Source organism: Microtus oregoni, unplaced genomic scaffold, assembly GCF_018167655.1.
Source record: "Microtus oregoni isolate MIOR12 unplaced genomic scaffold, Mior012 000069F_ref0000032, whole genome shotgun sequence".
NCBI lineage: Eukaryota > Metazoa > Chordata > Mammalia > Rodentia > Cricetidae > Microtus > Microtus oregoni.
In genome coordinates this window covers 3312637-3327847 of record NW_024543976.1, presented here as the reverse complement: position 1 = coordinate 3327847, position 15211 = coordinate 3312637, and the positions used below count along the sequence as shown (strand labels likewise).

General features: G+C 48.2%; 1 protein-coding gene across 7 annotated transcripts in view; it reads right to left on the bottom strand.

The window, feature by feature from the left end:
* The window catches only part of Ablim3 (actin binding LIM protein family member 3), a 118807-nt gene that overhangs the window by 43659 nt on the left and 59937 nt on the right, over positions 1 to 15211 (bottom strand). For all 7 annotated transcript variants that reach the window (XM_041641398.1, XM_041641399.1, XM_041641400.1 and 4 more), the window contains 4 exons: positions 14675 to 14858; positions 12933 to 13045; positions 6874 to 7000; positions 2957 to 3050 (listed from right to left, as the gene is read on the bottom strand). In XM_041641398.1, the coding sequence (XP_041497332.1) occupies positions 2957 to 3050; positions 6874 to 7000; positions 12933 to 13045; positions 14675 to 14858 (518 nt within the window). The remainder of the gene's footprint in view (positions 1 to 2956; positions 3051 to 6873; positions 7001 to 12932; positions 13046 to 14674; positions 14859 to 15211) is intronic.

The following is a 15211-nucleotide window of genomic DNA, read 5'->3' as shown; positions in this document are numbered from 1 at the left end:
CTGAGAGCCTTAGGCACCACTGTGGGATCCAGGAGGCTGGAGTCCCAGACTCCATCTCTGCCTCTGACCTTGGAAAGGTACCACTAGTCTTGGGTCTCCTTTTTTTTTTTTTTGCTTTTTTTCATCTGTAAAACAAGGAAGCTGGGAGAGCTGATTGCTAAATGTCTTTTCCAGCGCAAAGGGAGTGGGGGAAAAGTCAGTAACACGCTGAGGGAGCTAGTATGAACGGGGTCAGTGGGAATCTAGTCACAGCTGCCTTGAAAGGAGAGACAGCCACACTGGGAAACAAAAGGCGGCCACTAGAAAACCTTGCTAGCTGCAGCCTAGTGTGCATCAATTTCTTCTCTTGAATCCAGCTTTAGTGGCCTTCCCCCCATTGACTTCACAACTTGCTAATGCTTCTTCCTCCGTTATGCAGAAGCAGTCAGCAATGACTATTTAAGGCAAAATTTCACCACACGCACCAGCCTTTCCCAGCCCCCTCATCCCTTAACTTCTCTACATTTTGACCAAGAGTCCAACTGACCCGCCATGTTTCCTGAAGCTCCATCTTTTACACTGTTTCTCAGTTTCTCTCTCTTACCCTGTGTGCTCAAGCACATGCAGATCTACACATGTGTGTTGGTTCACGTGCATGCACGTCCTTGGGAAGGCCAGAGGAGAGTCTTTTAAAAATATTTTTATTTTAGGTGCATGACTTCTTTGCCTTCATGCATATCTATCTGTGTATCATTTTCATGCCTGGTGCCCACACAGGCCAGCACAAGGCACCAGATCCCCTGGAACTGGAGTCACAGATGGTTGTGAGTTGCCATCTGAGTACTGGGAATCAAACCTGGATCCTCTGGAAGAACAGCCTGTACGAGCCATCCCACCAATCCCTTCACCTTGATTTTGGAGATAGGGTCTTTCCTTAGCTTGAAACTTGCCAAGTAGGCTTGGCTGGCTGATCAGTAAGCCCAGGGATGTGCCTGTCCTTGCTTCCCCAGCATGGGGACCGCAAGTGTGAACTACTGCTCCTGACTTTTTCATACGTGTTCCGGAGATCTCAGGCCCTGTGTTTCAAAGGCAAACACTTTACCAACTGAGCCAGTTCCTCGACCCTCCTCCTAGTTCCTTGATTATCTCTCTTCTGATAACAACTCCACGTCTTTGTGCCACCCGCAGGCAGCCATTTCCCAAGGCTGGTGGTAGCCCTTTCCCGGTCTGCCAATCTCTCTCCTCTGTCTTGGAAAGCCTGACTATTCTCATACTATCATTCAATCCTGAGTGCTAGGATTCTCCAGGTTTAGGCTTTGTTTCTGGGCTCTGATCTACCTTCCTGTCTATCCTCTTGAAACCTTCCTGGGATTTCCGTCACATCCCATCTCAAATGCTCACCACGATTCTGCCTGGATTACCTGGCTTCTTTTCCACCTCTAGTTCCACAGATGCCATACTAAGGTTCTCGTCACCCAGACTCAACACTTTGACACAACATTGGCTTCTTCCTCAGTCCCCAAATTCTCAAGTTGTCCACAGTGGCCGAGATACTGAATTTCAGCTTCCATGGAGCTGGAGACCAAGGTGGTTGCCCTTGGTTGCAGGGGCTCCCTGGTAGCATCTCTTCCGGTTTCCTGTGAGCACCATGCTACCTTCTCTGAGGTGCAGCTCTAACCAGGTCATTCCAGCTCAGTCTCTCCACAACTCCCCGGTGCCCAGTGAATCATCCATAGACTCTATATTCTTGTGCCTCGCACCCCTGGATTCCTGGGCCCAGCGACCTTTCCTGTGCGCTTCCGTTCCCTCTGCTCAGCCCTCTTCACTAGTCCTTAGAGATGCCTAGTCATTTAGTAATTTACTGCATTAGATTATCTGATTCTCTCCGACTACCTATAGTTAATTTTCCGTATCACATTCAGTGCAGGTTTCAAGAACAGGCCATCTTATCACACAGCTCCTTTTTAACGTTCTCCAAAGGTTCTCCCCTTACACTTACTATAAAACAAGATGGACACAGTCCCAGGAAATAGGCCCTCTGTGACACGCTCTGTATTCCCACCCTCTATTTTCAAGGCCATGTTGGTCTTTCTCCCTGTCCTGTCCGCTGGCTTTGCTAACACTGACCTCTGGTCCTCAGAGCTCTGCTTCAGTGCACCTTCTCACACAGCCCTGTCTCGACTGCTGTGCTTGTCTGCTGGACCCGCACGGGACCGTAGAATCCTTTGCAACTTGGTCCTCATGGTAACCACAAGCAACTGGCAGTGCTAATAATTCTGCCTACAGTGGCTGAGCCAGCCTGCCACTCCTTAGCCACTATCAGATGCAAAGTGGAGGCCTACAGAGACGAATTAACAGTAGACACATGCCACAACTCAATTGTCCCTATCCTTAGGGCATTATTTTCCCTTTACACTGAACCCTTCAAGGTAGGTGGTCCCAAAATATGGGCAGGTAGCAGCTAGCCCCACAGGGTGTGGAAAGAAAGGATAGGAAGGTCAACGACTCAGCAAGGGACTGTAGGTTGTCTGTCACTGGCAGAGAGAGCAGTGCGTCAGAGGCTGGGGAGAGCTGTTGCCATGGCGATGGACCAGCCAAAGAAGGGCTTAGAGAGCAAGCTGCTAGACAAAGCTGGTTCTTAAATGCGCACATTACCAAACAGTTAAAACATAAAAAGGGCTTCCATCCCGAGGTAGAGTCAGGAGGAAAATCCTAATTGGTACTCCTTAGAAATCTGTCTGAGTCTGAATCCAAAGAAGCAGCCGATTTCCCCGCCACAGCGGTTTTTGAACCAAGAATTATCCTGTCCACATTCTATTTTGGGGGTTCTCATATCTTGGCAAGGCTATCTGGTCAGGGCCATGCCGTGAGCTAACTCTGGGAGGCTTAAGCAATGGGGTGACTTTCTCTTCTTCGGTGATGACTCTTTGAAGTCACAGGTCATCCTGCTCACACGTGGTGACTCAGCCTCACTTACCTCCAAGACCCTGCCACTGATGTACCGGTCACATGTCTCACATTTAATGCCGAACTGGGAGTGGTAGTCAGCCTCGCAATATGGAACACCATCCCTACAAGAGGAAGTTGACGGGAAGTGAGTAGAGTGGGGAGGGTATCCTCGGTCAGGACCTGGTCTGCGGTGAGGGGCCAAGACTGGGAGCTTCGGAATGCTTTTCACAATTAAACTGCCTCTCAGATCTACAGGGAAAGAAAAGCCATGGGAATCTGCATTGGGTGAGGTCCCTAGGCACTGATGGAGCCACTGCTCTGGGCTGTCATTTTGGGTGGCCTTTTATTTTTTCCCTTCCCCTCCCCCATAAGTTATCCAGACCCACCTGCTTCTCTTTCCCCAAAGGACTCTTTTGAAAAATTATTCAAGACACGCTTTATTTCCTGTAGAAAATAAAATGCTTGCACATACATGGCACAGCATTCTTAAGGCATAAGGGACATCTCTCCCTTTTCCTTTTAGCCCATCCCGGTTTCCCTTCTAGGGTGTAGTAATGCGATCAATTTCTTACATACCCAGAAGAGTTTCTCCTTTAACCAAAAATTTTATCCATAACTGAGAGAACCACTTGGTTGACCTGATGGACCAGTGCTTCACAAGAAAGTCTCCCATAAGTAGTGTTTATGCTCTGTGTCTATCAAGTGCTTGGACTCAGTAGACAGAGGTTAGATTGCCATGGCTTATTCTTTTGAATTATTTATTATTATCAGTGTGTGTGTGTGTGTGTGTGTGTGTGTGTGTGTGTGTAGGCATGTGGATGTCAGAGCGTAACTGTGGAGTTTATTCTCTTTCCACTTTTACATATGAGTTCCAGGAATCAGCTTTTGGATTGAACTCAGGTGCCCGTCCTGTGATAAGTGTTTTTCTCCACCGATAAAGGCTCTCACCAGCCCTGCTATGGCCTGCTACACTGTTCTCTATGGCTAATAGCTGGCATTTCTTGCTTTGATAGTGATTGATACACACGGATCATGTCATTTACTGGTTATGGCAGCCCAGGGAAGTTGGTCCTATTCGTTTTCCAGTGTGTTGAAGGAACAAGCCCATGTGTGGAATAGGTAAGTAACTTCCCCAGGTCACCCAGGATCTGTTTACACTTGAGGCTCAAACTCAGGTGGTCTGATTTCTCCCCACATTTTCATGAGATGGGCTCAGTATATGCTAGGGTTCAGTCAGTGCCTGCCTGGCTCACTGTCTACTCAGGAAAGGCAGCAATCACCACGGTGGCTGTGAGAGTCCTCAAGGAGACAGTTGCCCACTTTTGGGGGTAGGGTAACATGGCTCAGACTCAGATAGGCCTAAAGAGCAGGCAGCCTATTTCTCTGTCTCCACCTGGAGCTCTTCATGGGAGCGAGGTGTTAGCATTGCCTGAAGTTAAAGTAGCTGTTGTCTGTGAGCCATGAAACCTCCCTGACTCTTTCAATTTCCTTGACCTCTAACCACGTTTCTTACTCTGTGGATGTAAGCGTGGATAACTGCAAAGAAAAAAAATTTCTATCTGGGTAAAGATGCTGATACAACTTCACTCAGATTTTTGGGTTGGGGATGCCTTAGAGAATTGGAAATCTACATGATTATAAACAGAGGCAGATGGGAAAGAGCACATTTACTGTGTCCTTATTAGATATGGAACACAGAGCTTTGGAACATAACATCTTATTAACCCTGTTTTCACAAATGAGCACAGTAAGACTTGGAGCTGCTGAGTCCTTGGCCAAGGTCCCCTAGGCAGAAGGATTTCTGCCTTGAGCAACTATAATAGTTTCATGGCTCTCCTAACACTTGGCTGCAGCAGGTGAGGGGCCCAGAGCCAGACTGCCGATGCCCAGGGAGGCTGGCAGTCTAGGCTGGGGCTCCAGAGTTCTGCACAAGCCCTCACTGCCCCAGAAAGTTCTAACTTAGAACCAATGACTCTTGGCTGGTGACTTCCCACAGACATTCCTTACCCAGCATGCTTAGAGAGGAATGTCTGCCATCTACTGAGATGGCATCGAGGGCTCTCAGTGACTTGCTCAGCTCACCTCTGCAACCTGGCACTCTGCTTCACCTGTGTATACACACTTGAGTTCCCAAAGAGGAGGGAAGTGTTTAACCCACGCCCACCCTACTGCCCTGGATGGGCTGGGATTTTGTCTCCAAGCTTGTCTTTGTGTTAAGAATCTTACTCACTCTTTCAAGGCCCAGCTCAAACCTTCCACAAGGCTCAGACTCCAGATGCCACTTGCAGCTGGTTAGAAGGGACCCTTCCTTTCTCAGACTATCAATAGCCCCCTTTGCACCTTGGGCACAGGTGGGTATGTCTGGCCAGCAGCTATTTCCTCTTCCTGAACCTTTTCTTTGTAAGCAACTCTTTCTTATCTAGCTTTCTAAGTGTCAACAAAGGGCTGCCTTAGAGGTTGGGCCCTTCCGCCCTCCTGATTTGTGTTTGAGAGGGAACGGTGAAGTAAGGCAGCTAACCCAGAGGGAGTCACCAGACTTCTGTGGCAGTTTTTATAGAAAGGCCTCTCTCTTCACTAGACCTGCTGAACTGATGATCAAAACCCAGGCACTGTTGGTGATTTTCTTTGCTACTTCATCGACCCGGGGACAAATCTAATGGAGAGGAAAGCAGAGGAGGGAGGGAAGGATGGAGAGAGAAAGGGAGTAGGGGAGGAGAGAGACTCTGTAGTGCTGAAGACATCTTTAAGAAGCTAATACACCTGTAGTAGACCTTCCCATGTCTGAGTCAAACAACTCCAATTGTTGCTTTCCAATGTGTTGTGTGGGGCTTTTGGTCACTCATGACTGACACTTATTATCCACAGGCTCTTCCCACAGACCCCTGTTGTCCCAATTCTTACTGTCCACAGCTTGTCTCCCTTGGTGAATGTGTCTCCACAGAAAACACAAGCTCACATCTCCTGGCTTCTAGCCAGTCATGGGACAGAGGGAGTATCTGGGATCAGAAAGTGTCAAAGTGCTAGGGTCGTTGCTCACAGTTGCCTTCGGGGATTTGAATATATTTTGTGTCATCACCAGTGCTGAAGCCTGAAGAGAGCTTGTCCGAAGTTGCTATGTGTAAGTCCCCGCGGCTGAGTCCTCTTACCTGATAATTTTATTTCTCTACCATCTCTGTTAAACCCATGCAATAACTGTGTCGACTTCAGGTCAGACATTGTGTTAAATGCTGGGGATCAGTAGTAACTATATCAAAGTCCCCAACCAGGGAGGGACAGAGAGTAGAACTGTCACTGTGCACATTGCTTACTCCTTTGAGTATCAGTGCCATGAGAGCTTTGTTTGTTTGTTTTTATTTTTGAGTTGGGGGGATCTTCATTATAGCTCTGGCTGTCCTGGAACTCACTGTGTATACTAGGCTGACCTTGAACTAACAGAGATCCACCTGTCTCAGACTCTTAGTGCTAGGATCAAAGGTGTGTACCATGCCTCCCATTGGAGGTTTAATGTCCTAGTCCATCCAAAGCCATCTGTTAGTTCTTTGTACATAGTGAAAGCTCAGTCAATGGTGAGCCATCTAAGGCATGCACATGAAGATGTATAATTATAAATGGTGGTAGCCTGTGTAAGAAACTGGGCAGCCTGAGGGTAGGAATAGAAGAACGGAGGTGGGAAGTGATGGAGTGGAGTCATCTCTGAGTTGGAGGCATACAGAAGGAAGGGAAGGAGCCACAGGTGAGGACCACCAGTGCATCATGGGAGAGGAAACAACATGGGAAGGCCTAAGGTAGAAAGAGGCTAGGAGTGTGGCCATGTGGCTTGTGTGGCTTCCAATGGATGTGATGAAAGGTGATGCTGGAGATTCAGGAGAGGACAGTGGGTCAGGCCTTGTAGGCTGCAGAGGCCAAGGTATTCTTCGGGAGAGGGGGAGATGGAGCCATACTCACTTGCTAATGTACTCCCCAGTGAGGATGACACTACAGGTCTGGCATTTGAAACAGCTGACATGCCACTGCTTGTCCAGTGCTAGGAGTGACTGGCCATGCTTAATCTCCTCTTTGCACCCAGCACAGTCTGCAAAGACAAAAGTAGGACATCTTGGGTCCCTTCGACTTTCTGCCATCATCCCATGCCATGGGAACCCAGCCCCGGATGCCATTTTCCCCCCACTCTGGTGCTGCCAGTACCCAGAGACCTTACCAGACAAGAGGAAGTGTTGCCAGAGCTCTGGCCTGTGGGAAAGGACCACGGAACGAGGAGGAAGGAACAAGCGCCCCCACTGCTCACCATGACCACTATTATGACCACTATTCGTCCAAGATCGTTCTCCCTGCCGTCACCCCAGTGCTGGCCATACTTGCACCACTGAGAAGCCTGCACATGCTCCATTGCAGCCCCCATCTAATTTCACCATGATCTCTGCATGGTGGAATTTGAGAGCCCTGTTTCTGGAGACAGGCTGCATCTTTCCATTCCTCTTTAGGTAAGGACCACGCGGTGCCTCCTCTTCTTGGTCAACTTGACTGGATTTAGAGCTCTATGGAGATCCACATTTAGATGTGAGGTATTTCTACAGAGCTTGAATTGAGGGAGGGAGATGCTGCCCTGAGAGTGACTGATACCACCCTATGGGCTGGGATCCCAGACTGGGTAAAGAAGAGAAAAGGAGAAAGTTCACTGTCCCAGCGCCTGCATTCTCTTTCTCTGCTGTTTGGTCTGCTGAGATGTGTGAGCGCATGCCCACTGCCACAGCTGTGACTTGCTCCCGCTGCCATGTTTCCCCTGCCATGATGGTCATGATGCTATATTCTCTGAGCCATGAACCAAAAGAAATCTTTCCTTATAAATGGTTACTTGCTAAGTATTTGACCACAACAAGAAAAAAAATTAACTAGGGAAAGGCCATACTTGTGTTTTGTGCTGAAGCTATTTTCTTGCCTAGCCTGGTGCTAGGCACAGAGTGCAAACTCAAAGAATATTTGCTGAAGAAAATATGAATGACTGGATCTCATGGTGCTCAGGGAAAGGAGCGAATTTACCATGCTCATCTTTCCCCAGCATGCAACAATCAGTGTCTGAAAAGCCTGTCCCAAACCAGAAATATGTTTTTGCTCTCTGTCACTGTCACCCTGGAACCAGAACTGGAAGAGAAAGTAGGATGGAGTTCAGTGGTCTGGTCTGTCTATTGTTCAGTCAATGTAAAGAGGGGTGGGAGGGGCAAGAAGTGGAGCCAGCATCCAAAGTCATTGGGAAGTCCTGGGAATTTAGGTCTTGCTGATCAGAGGGTTCATTTTAGGAGAGGAAAATGGTCACTGAGCAAGTTTGCCAGAGGTCAGACCTTCTTATTGGCATCACAAGACACACACACACTTTGGAGCATACAAGGGGAAGCCACATATAGACTTGGGGGAGCCTGGCTAGACAGACAGTCCTTAATCTGGCCCTGAAGAGGAGCTGGTGTGTCTAGGAAGGGTTGGTGTGTTTAGAAGGTTGTGGGGAGTGTCTGGGACTTGATGACCCATGTGTAGAGTCAATTTGTACAGCATTGAACACATGGCTGCCAAGCGCCATTTCCAACATCCCTGAACATAAGCGGGGGCTGGACAGTCCCCAACTGTAAAATGTTTTAAGCCTTCGGATAGGCTAGAGAACAAGGCACTTGGAGATTAAGCTCCCCCTTTCACTTTTTCACTTTTCTGGAATCTGTGCCTAAGTCTCCCTGTTAATAAAATTATCCTCTCCAACAAAACTGCAGGTTTAAAAATTCAATGGCTTTGGTAGGTCAGGTGTCTCCTCTGCGTCCAGATGGACAGCATCTGGTCACACTTTTTAGGTCATAAATATGACGCTTGTGTTTCTGTGGCTCCTTAAGAGGACCTAACAATGACAGAGGGGCTCCAAGTTCATAGAGCACCTGGTCCAGTGTCTCAGCCAGGGCAGGAATCTATCTTTGACAGGTGGTGCTTATTTTACGCTTTATTACACACCGAAGACTCAGCCCTTCTTGAGTCAGTTTGGGCAGGCATGGCTGTCAAGGATGTCTCCCTTCCGTGGAGCTAGGGCTTGACCCTGTCACTTATATATCCAGGAACACTCTTCTCTTTTCCTCCATGACGGTTCCTTCAAATAACAAAATGCAAACATGGTCTGTCTCTCCCTCACCCTTCAGGCTTCTGTTTCACTTGCTATGGTCATCCACAGTCACTTGGGAATGCTATGTGATGGACATTGTGTTAGCCATTAATAAAACTCTCTGACTCTTCAATAAGACTTCCTTGACGATTGTCTGTTTGCAGAAATGGCCACATTCCAGTAAAAGTACCATCTGAGCGATAGGGACACACCTGAGATGAATTTAGCACTCTAAGGTACATCCAATTAGGAGCTGGTGGAGGGGAGTGGCTGGAGGCTGAGCTGAGAGCCGGTGGAGGGGGTGTTGAGCAGCTAGCTCAGGCAAGAGTCTTCTCCAGCCTTACTCTTCTCAGTGTCTTCCCTACGACCAGGTCAGTAGAACTAATGCAGGCCTCATGTAACAGGTCGTTCTAGTTCTTGTGTTCTTGTGTTTTTCACCCACATCCTGTGTGTTACCAAATCTCTGATCTGAAGCCCGAGTGATTCTCCTTTGAAGGGAAGCCCTGCTTCTTCCTTTTAAGGATTCTTGGATGCCCTTTATTTGTGGGTTTTCTTTCTCTATTATTCTGCTGGTCTTCCCTTGTAGGGATTCCTGTTTCCTGAGATTTTTTTTTCTCCCTTTTCCTTCTTTCAGTCTTGTCCACTGATGGGTATTCCTCTCTGGGAGCCATAAGCAGGGTTGGGAAAGTCACTCCCTATCCTTGGTGATTTTGCTGAGGCCAGATGCCCACTTCTCTCTATTCCAAAATTACAGCCTTCAGCTGGCAGAAAGCACAGTGCCTCCACCTGTTCCTCTCAGATCTCCCACTTTAGTGTCCAAGCCTCTAGAGATCCCAGGCAGCCATTTTTAGTCTGGTTGCCTACATCATCATCCATTTAGGTCAGCAGAAGTAAGCGGGCTCGTGAGTCACCGTGAATTGCTCATCCTGCTTTAGGCAACCTGTCTAGGAACACAGGGGCTTTCCGTTTAGAAAGACACACTCTTGCTAGAGGGTGTTGAATAGTCTCAGAGCCAGATCTTATGCCTTCACACTGGTGCTCCTTCGGAAAAGCCATTTATGATCTTCAAGTCTCTGTTTTCTTACTTTTAAAACAATTACTCTTACTGCCTTCATGGACGTGTAATGACTAAATGAGATATTAACTGTTCCTTTATTACAATGCCTGGCAATAGAATAAAGGCTGGAAGTGGGGATGGTGAAATAGCAGCGGTGATGATGGTGGATAGTGGTAATGGAGGAGTTGTTGGTGATGGTGCCTGTGCTAATGATGACAATGACCGTGATGGTGATGTGGTGACTGTGATGCTGATGGTGATGATGGTGGTTGTGAGAATGTTGGTGCTGGTGCTTCTCCTGCTAGCGATTCTTCTTTATGAGATCTATGAGGAGGTGGTTATATTTTTCCATATGATAACTTGATTTTTCCCTCTTGACAGTTCATGACTATATTCCTCAGAGTAAACATTATTCTTGCTTTTCCAGAACATGTCCACCCTGCAGAGATGAAACTTCACACGCTCGTATAGCTTGAGAAAAGACTAAGTTCTTTGTCCATTTCCCTTCCCCTGGTTTGTTTTTCTCCATCGTTCAGATCTGGCTTTGGTTCTCTCTATTCCTTGGGTGCTCAGGAAACATTCTCTGTGCCCTCTGGTCAGGGAGTCCATGCATTTGTAGCACAGTCAGTGATTATCGTGGGAGAAAATACTTCAAGGAAATCTCTGTGGATCCATGGGTGAAGGCCTTTGTTTCTGCGATAAGCCAAAGACCTTGGTTCCCCTGGAAGCTGCCCATGTGCTCACTTGTTTTTTCTTTTTATTCCCTAACTTTCCCTCATTTTTCTCACTATCCCAATCTGCAAGATTATAGAGGAGACATTTCAGGATCTCTTTGTTAGAAATCTCTTCTAGAATGTTCCCATATTAGATGTTCGCTCAGTTGAGAAAGCCTGTTTCTTGTCTGAGACCCCAGTGCACACACAGTGCACACAAACAGAAACACACAGTGCACATGAGAGAATTGACACTGGACCTAGGAATCTTATTCTCAATGCTCCTTTGATATGTTTTCTACATTAAACTTGAAGTAAGCCAGCCTTTCTACTTGCTGTAAGTGAATACCAGAGAAAAACAATTTAAGGGAGAAAAGAGTCCTTTTGGCTTGTGGTTTTGAGTTGTTTCAGCCTGGTTACGGTGGGCCATTTGTCATCTCAAAGGATGACATCCTAAAGGATTCACCAGCATAAAGGGTGCTGCTGCCCACACTCAGGGTGAATCTTCCCCTTTAATTAACCCTCTGATTTGTAGTCATGCTAAGGTGCATCTAAACAGTTATGTTAGCTTGATCCCTGTGCAGGAACACAGCACTTTGCACAACACCCTGCGAGGATGGCAAAGCAGCCCATTATTATTTCATAGCTGGGGAAATCAAGTCTTAGGGAGGCTACCAGACCATTCATCTCCTGCAGAAGGTTGGCAGCCTCACAACTCAAGCTTGCTTCCCTCTGTACTCCACACTTGGGACCGCTGGCCTCTGGACTCCAAAGAAGACAAGCCACAGAGCCACAGCCCTTACCCCAAGCTTCAGTCTTTTTGGCATGGGAACGTTATTTCAAAGAGTTATGAAGGCTACCTGAGTGCACACTCAGCCGCCTCAAGAGAAAACCTGGCCAGAGCAATAGATTTGTTCTTGAGTGTCATCAAGGACACTGGAGGAAGAGCCCTGAGCATCACATCCCAGGAAAGGATCCTGACCCCACTGAAAGGAAGGGCAGGAATGGGAGGGAGCCCATTCCTTGCCTCTCCCATCAGCCCGCTATGGCTAGGCAGACTGTAATGGAGCCCCTGGGAGCTGAGGGCTGCTGATGCGGAGGCTTCTTGGCTCACCCTCCTTGGTGTGATGCATCTGCAGCATGCTGACTGTGCTGGTGCCATGGCTGGCTGCCTCTGTTCCCACACAGTAATGCAGCACAGGAAGCTAATGGGTTTTCATTGATTCTCTTGATGGGGCCAGCCAGGGTGTCATATAACATGAAAGATCACTGGAGCTCAGTGTGGCTTAGGAGAACCAGGGGGCTGGGTCTGTGTGTGCTTGTGGGTGCAGGCAGGCATTCCACAGCTCTCTAAGGGCATCTAGGAACAGTGATGTAAACATCTGGCCACTACACACACTTGAATGGATGGACTGTGCAGCGTAGCGTAGAACTGCTCTGAGACACACTCTCAACTCTCAATCTATACTTCCTCCTCAAATCTGTGGCTTGATAAAATATACCATTATTTGGGCATGGTGGATGCCTCTCTCATGACAAGATGTTATTCTCAACCTTAGGAACAGCTCAGGAATCACCCACAAAGCTCACACAGAATGATAGCAGAGATTCCGTTCTCTCAGGTGCAAGATGAGCCCAGAAATCTGTCTTTTCACAAGCTGATGATCCGCAAGGCTGACACAGTGGTCTTGGAATCATACTCCGCGAGGCACCAGCACAGCCTGTAGCGTTTATTCCCAGGGCATTCCTGACTTCTTTCATGAGCTTTAACTGCAACTGCTTAATGGAGCTTCTAAAAATTAAGAACTACCGGTAACAAAACACCTGATCGACTGTGGTGCAGAGCCCTCGGTACATAGGACCAGGAACCCAGCTCGTCCTGGAAAAGAGCTACTCAAGTAGCTGGCAGGTGGCTCGGGCATCACCACATATAGCTAAGTAACCCGTCTTCCCCGAGTTGTGCTGTGAAGCCTGTGTCTGGGTTGTATGTTAACTGGGTCATGCTTCAGTGTCCATGGAGGGTGGGACCCTTCCCTGCTTCCCTTCAGGACAGAGTCCTTGGGAGGACAGCGCTCATAGACAGGTGCCTGTGGGGAGGACTCACGGCTTGGTCCGCGGATCTTGATGGGCTTACTGCTAGTCATGGACTGGGAGCACGTCTGGCAGACACATTCTTTACCACTGAAGGTCACCTTGTCTCCAATCGGGAAAGGCTTCCTGCAAGGAAATGAGGAAGAGAATCGGTTTCTCCTGCCTGAAGTTCCTGTGGCTACTGCTGACTGGCAAAGCCTGGGCTTGGGTATTCTCTAAGATGTGTAGCTTGCTTTCTAAAGCATCCAGCAGGGCAAAGTGCCGTTCAGAACGACATTCTGGCTAAAGCACTCAGGATCTAGGGGGCCAGAAGCGGATGATGCGTTAGGCTATTTATATCACGTGACAGCGGTAAGTCATACTGTGGCTGTGAGCACATGCTCCCCAGCTGTAATGGAGAGGCAACCCCCCTGCTCAAAGTGTTTGTCCTATCTCTATGTATCAAGAGACCATGTGGGCTCCAAAGTTGCCAATTCCTCCTTTTCACTATATGGACAGTTCTTAAAACACTCTTCCTAATGAGAAGATTATCATTCTCCACACACCACTCCCGCCTCCTCCTCTGTGTTTGTTCAGTTTCTCCAGGCAGGGGGTCTCAAGCTCATACATCTGCCTGCCCAGCCAATGACAAAGGACTCACAGATCTCCAGTACCACCAAAGAGGTTGAGTGGCTGCTTTTGCTTATGAGGCGTGGGGTACCTGTCAACGTGTGTGCGCTCTGAGTTTAGGTCCTAGCAAGTGGTCCCACTTGTCTTTTTATCCGCAACTTGGGACACTTGGAGGGAAATCTGGGGTGGGAATTAGGGCAATTATATCTTCCCTGTTCTGATTTGTTATGATTTTTACACAGCCATTAGTCAGAAATTCTAACTGGTTACTCTATTTGGCAACTAACCAGTGATGATTTTACAGGGGAAAATAATTAATCAATACTTTCTTTTCCCAAATAAAAATACACATGTACTCAAATCATATTTTGCTTATGACTTAATCAGAGATGGCCATTAAATTTTAACACATTTGTGGGCAGGGCTGAGGTTGCCTTCATTTTGTTTCCATCTCCTTAATGTGTTGCTTGGCATGTGGCAGGGCCTTGGTGCGCATTGCTAAATTAACACGTGGTTGAGCTGTCTGGCAGGGAAGTGGGCAGAGAGGAGCCATCCTGAGAGTGGTTGGACGGCTGTCACAGTGGGAAAAACAGGCACAGCGCAGGCCGGTCACCGGCCACAGGTTCTGCACACACCCTATCTGTCGTCTTCACAAAACCAATGAGGCCGCAGTGGAGTTGACCTCCACTACTGAGGCTTACACGGATGAGGCCAGATACTGGGGTCATTCTTTCAGCCAGAGATAGTGTTGGGAGGATGGAGGAAGGTTATCGGCAGACATCCTTGTGCTGCCTGAGGATGAGAGTGTAGAAGCCTGGGCCAGATAGCTTTTTGGCTTCCAGACTAATTTCTGAGGGATAAGGTCCTTGGTGGTTTTTTTTTTGGGAAATGAAATGCTGCTGATCATGGTGTTTGGATCCTTTTCCTGCTGTCATCATAGGTCAAACCAGTGCTTTACATCAGACAAGATGGCATCTAGCTGCCGGACGTTTTGAAACCCGCGGCCCTACCAGAGCAGTCTATCCTCAAGTTTCCAGAAACCCAGGCCTAGTATAAGGCCTATATGCTCCTGAGTTGCCTGGAGAAGGCCATGTCTTCCTCTCCTCTGGGGCCTACCCAGTATCCCTGGTCCCCTGGGGTACTCACCTGCACAAGCTGCACACGAAGCACTTAGGGTGGTAGGTGCGGCCCAGCGCGGAGATGACCTCACCCGTGATGAAGTCCCGGCAGCTATCACAGCGGGTACCATAGAGCTGCTGGTAGTCCTGGGTGCAGATGTACTCCTGGTTCTTGAAGAAGAAACCCGACTGGGCCAGGCCGCAACCACACACTTGGAGGAACAAGGGAAGAAACAGTGCAGGTTGAGTCTGGGAGAATCGGTAGGCAGAAGGTCCTTCCTGGGGGAAAGGCTGGTGTCTGACTTTATCATTAGGAGCCATAGGGTGGTGACATGTCAGAGCTCACTGGCCTTTGGGTCATGTGCATCAGATCATATAGCGCTCTTCGGAGGTAGATGTGTGAGTCTGGTTTGGACTCCCAGGCCTGGGTTTGCACACAACTCAGTTGCTACTGATGTATATTCCTTGGGGATCATGGCTATTGTACAGTCTTTTCAACACACTGAATTTCAAGACCTTGGGACTCTCAACATGCCACGGAGCTGGTGGTATCGTGAATCTGAGA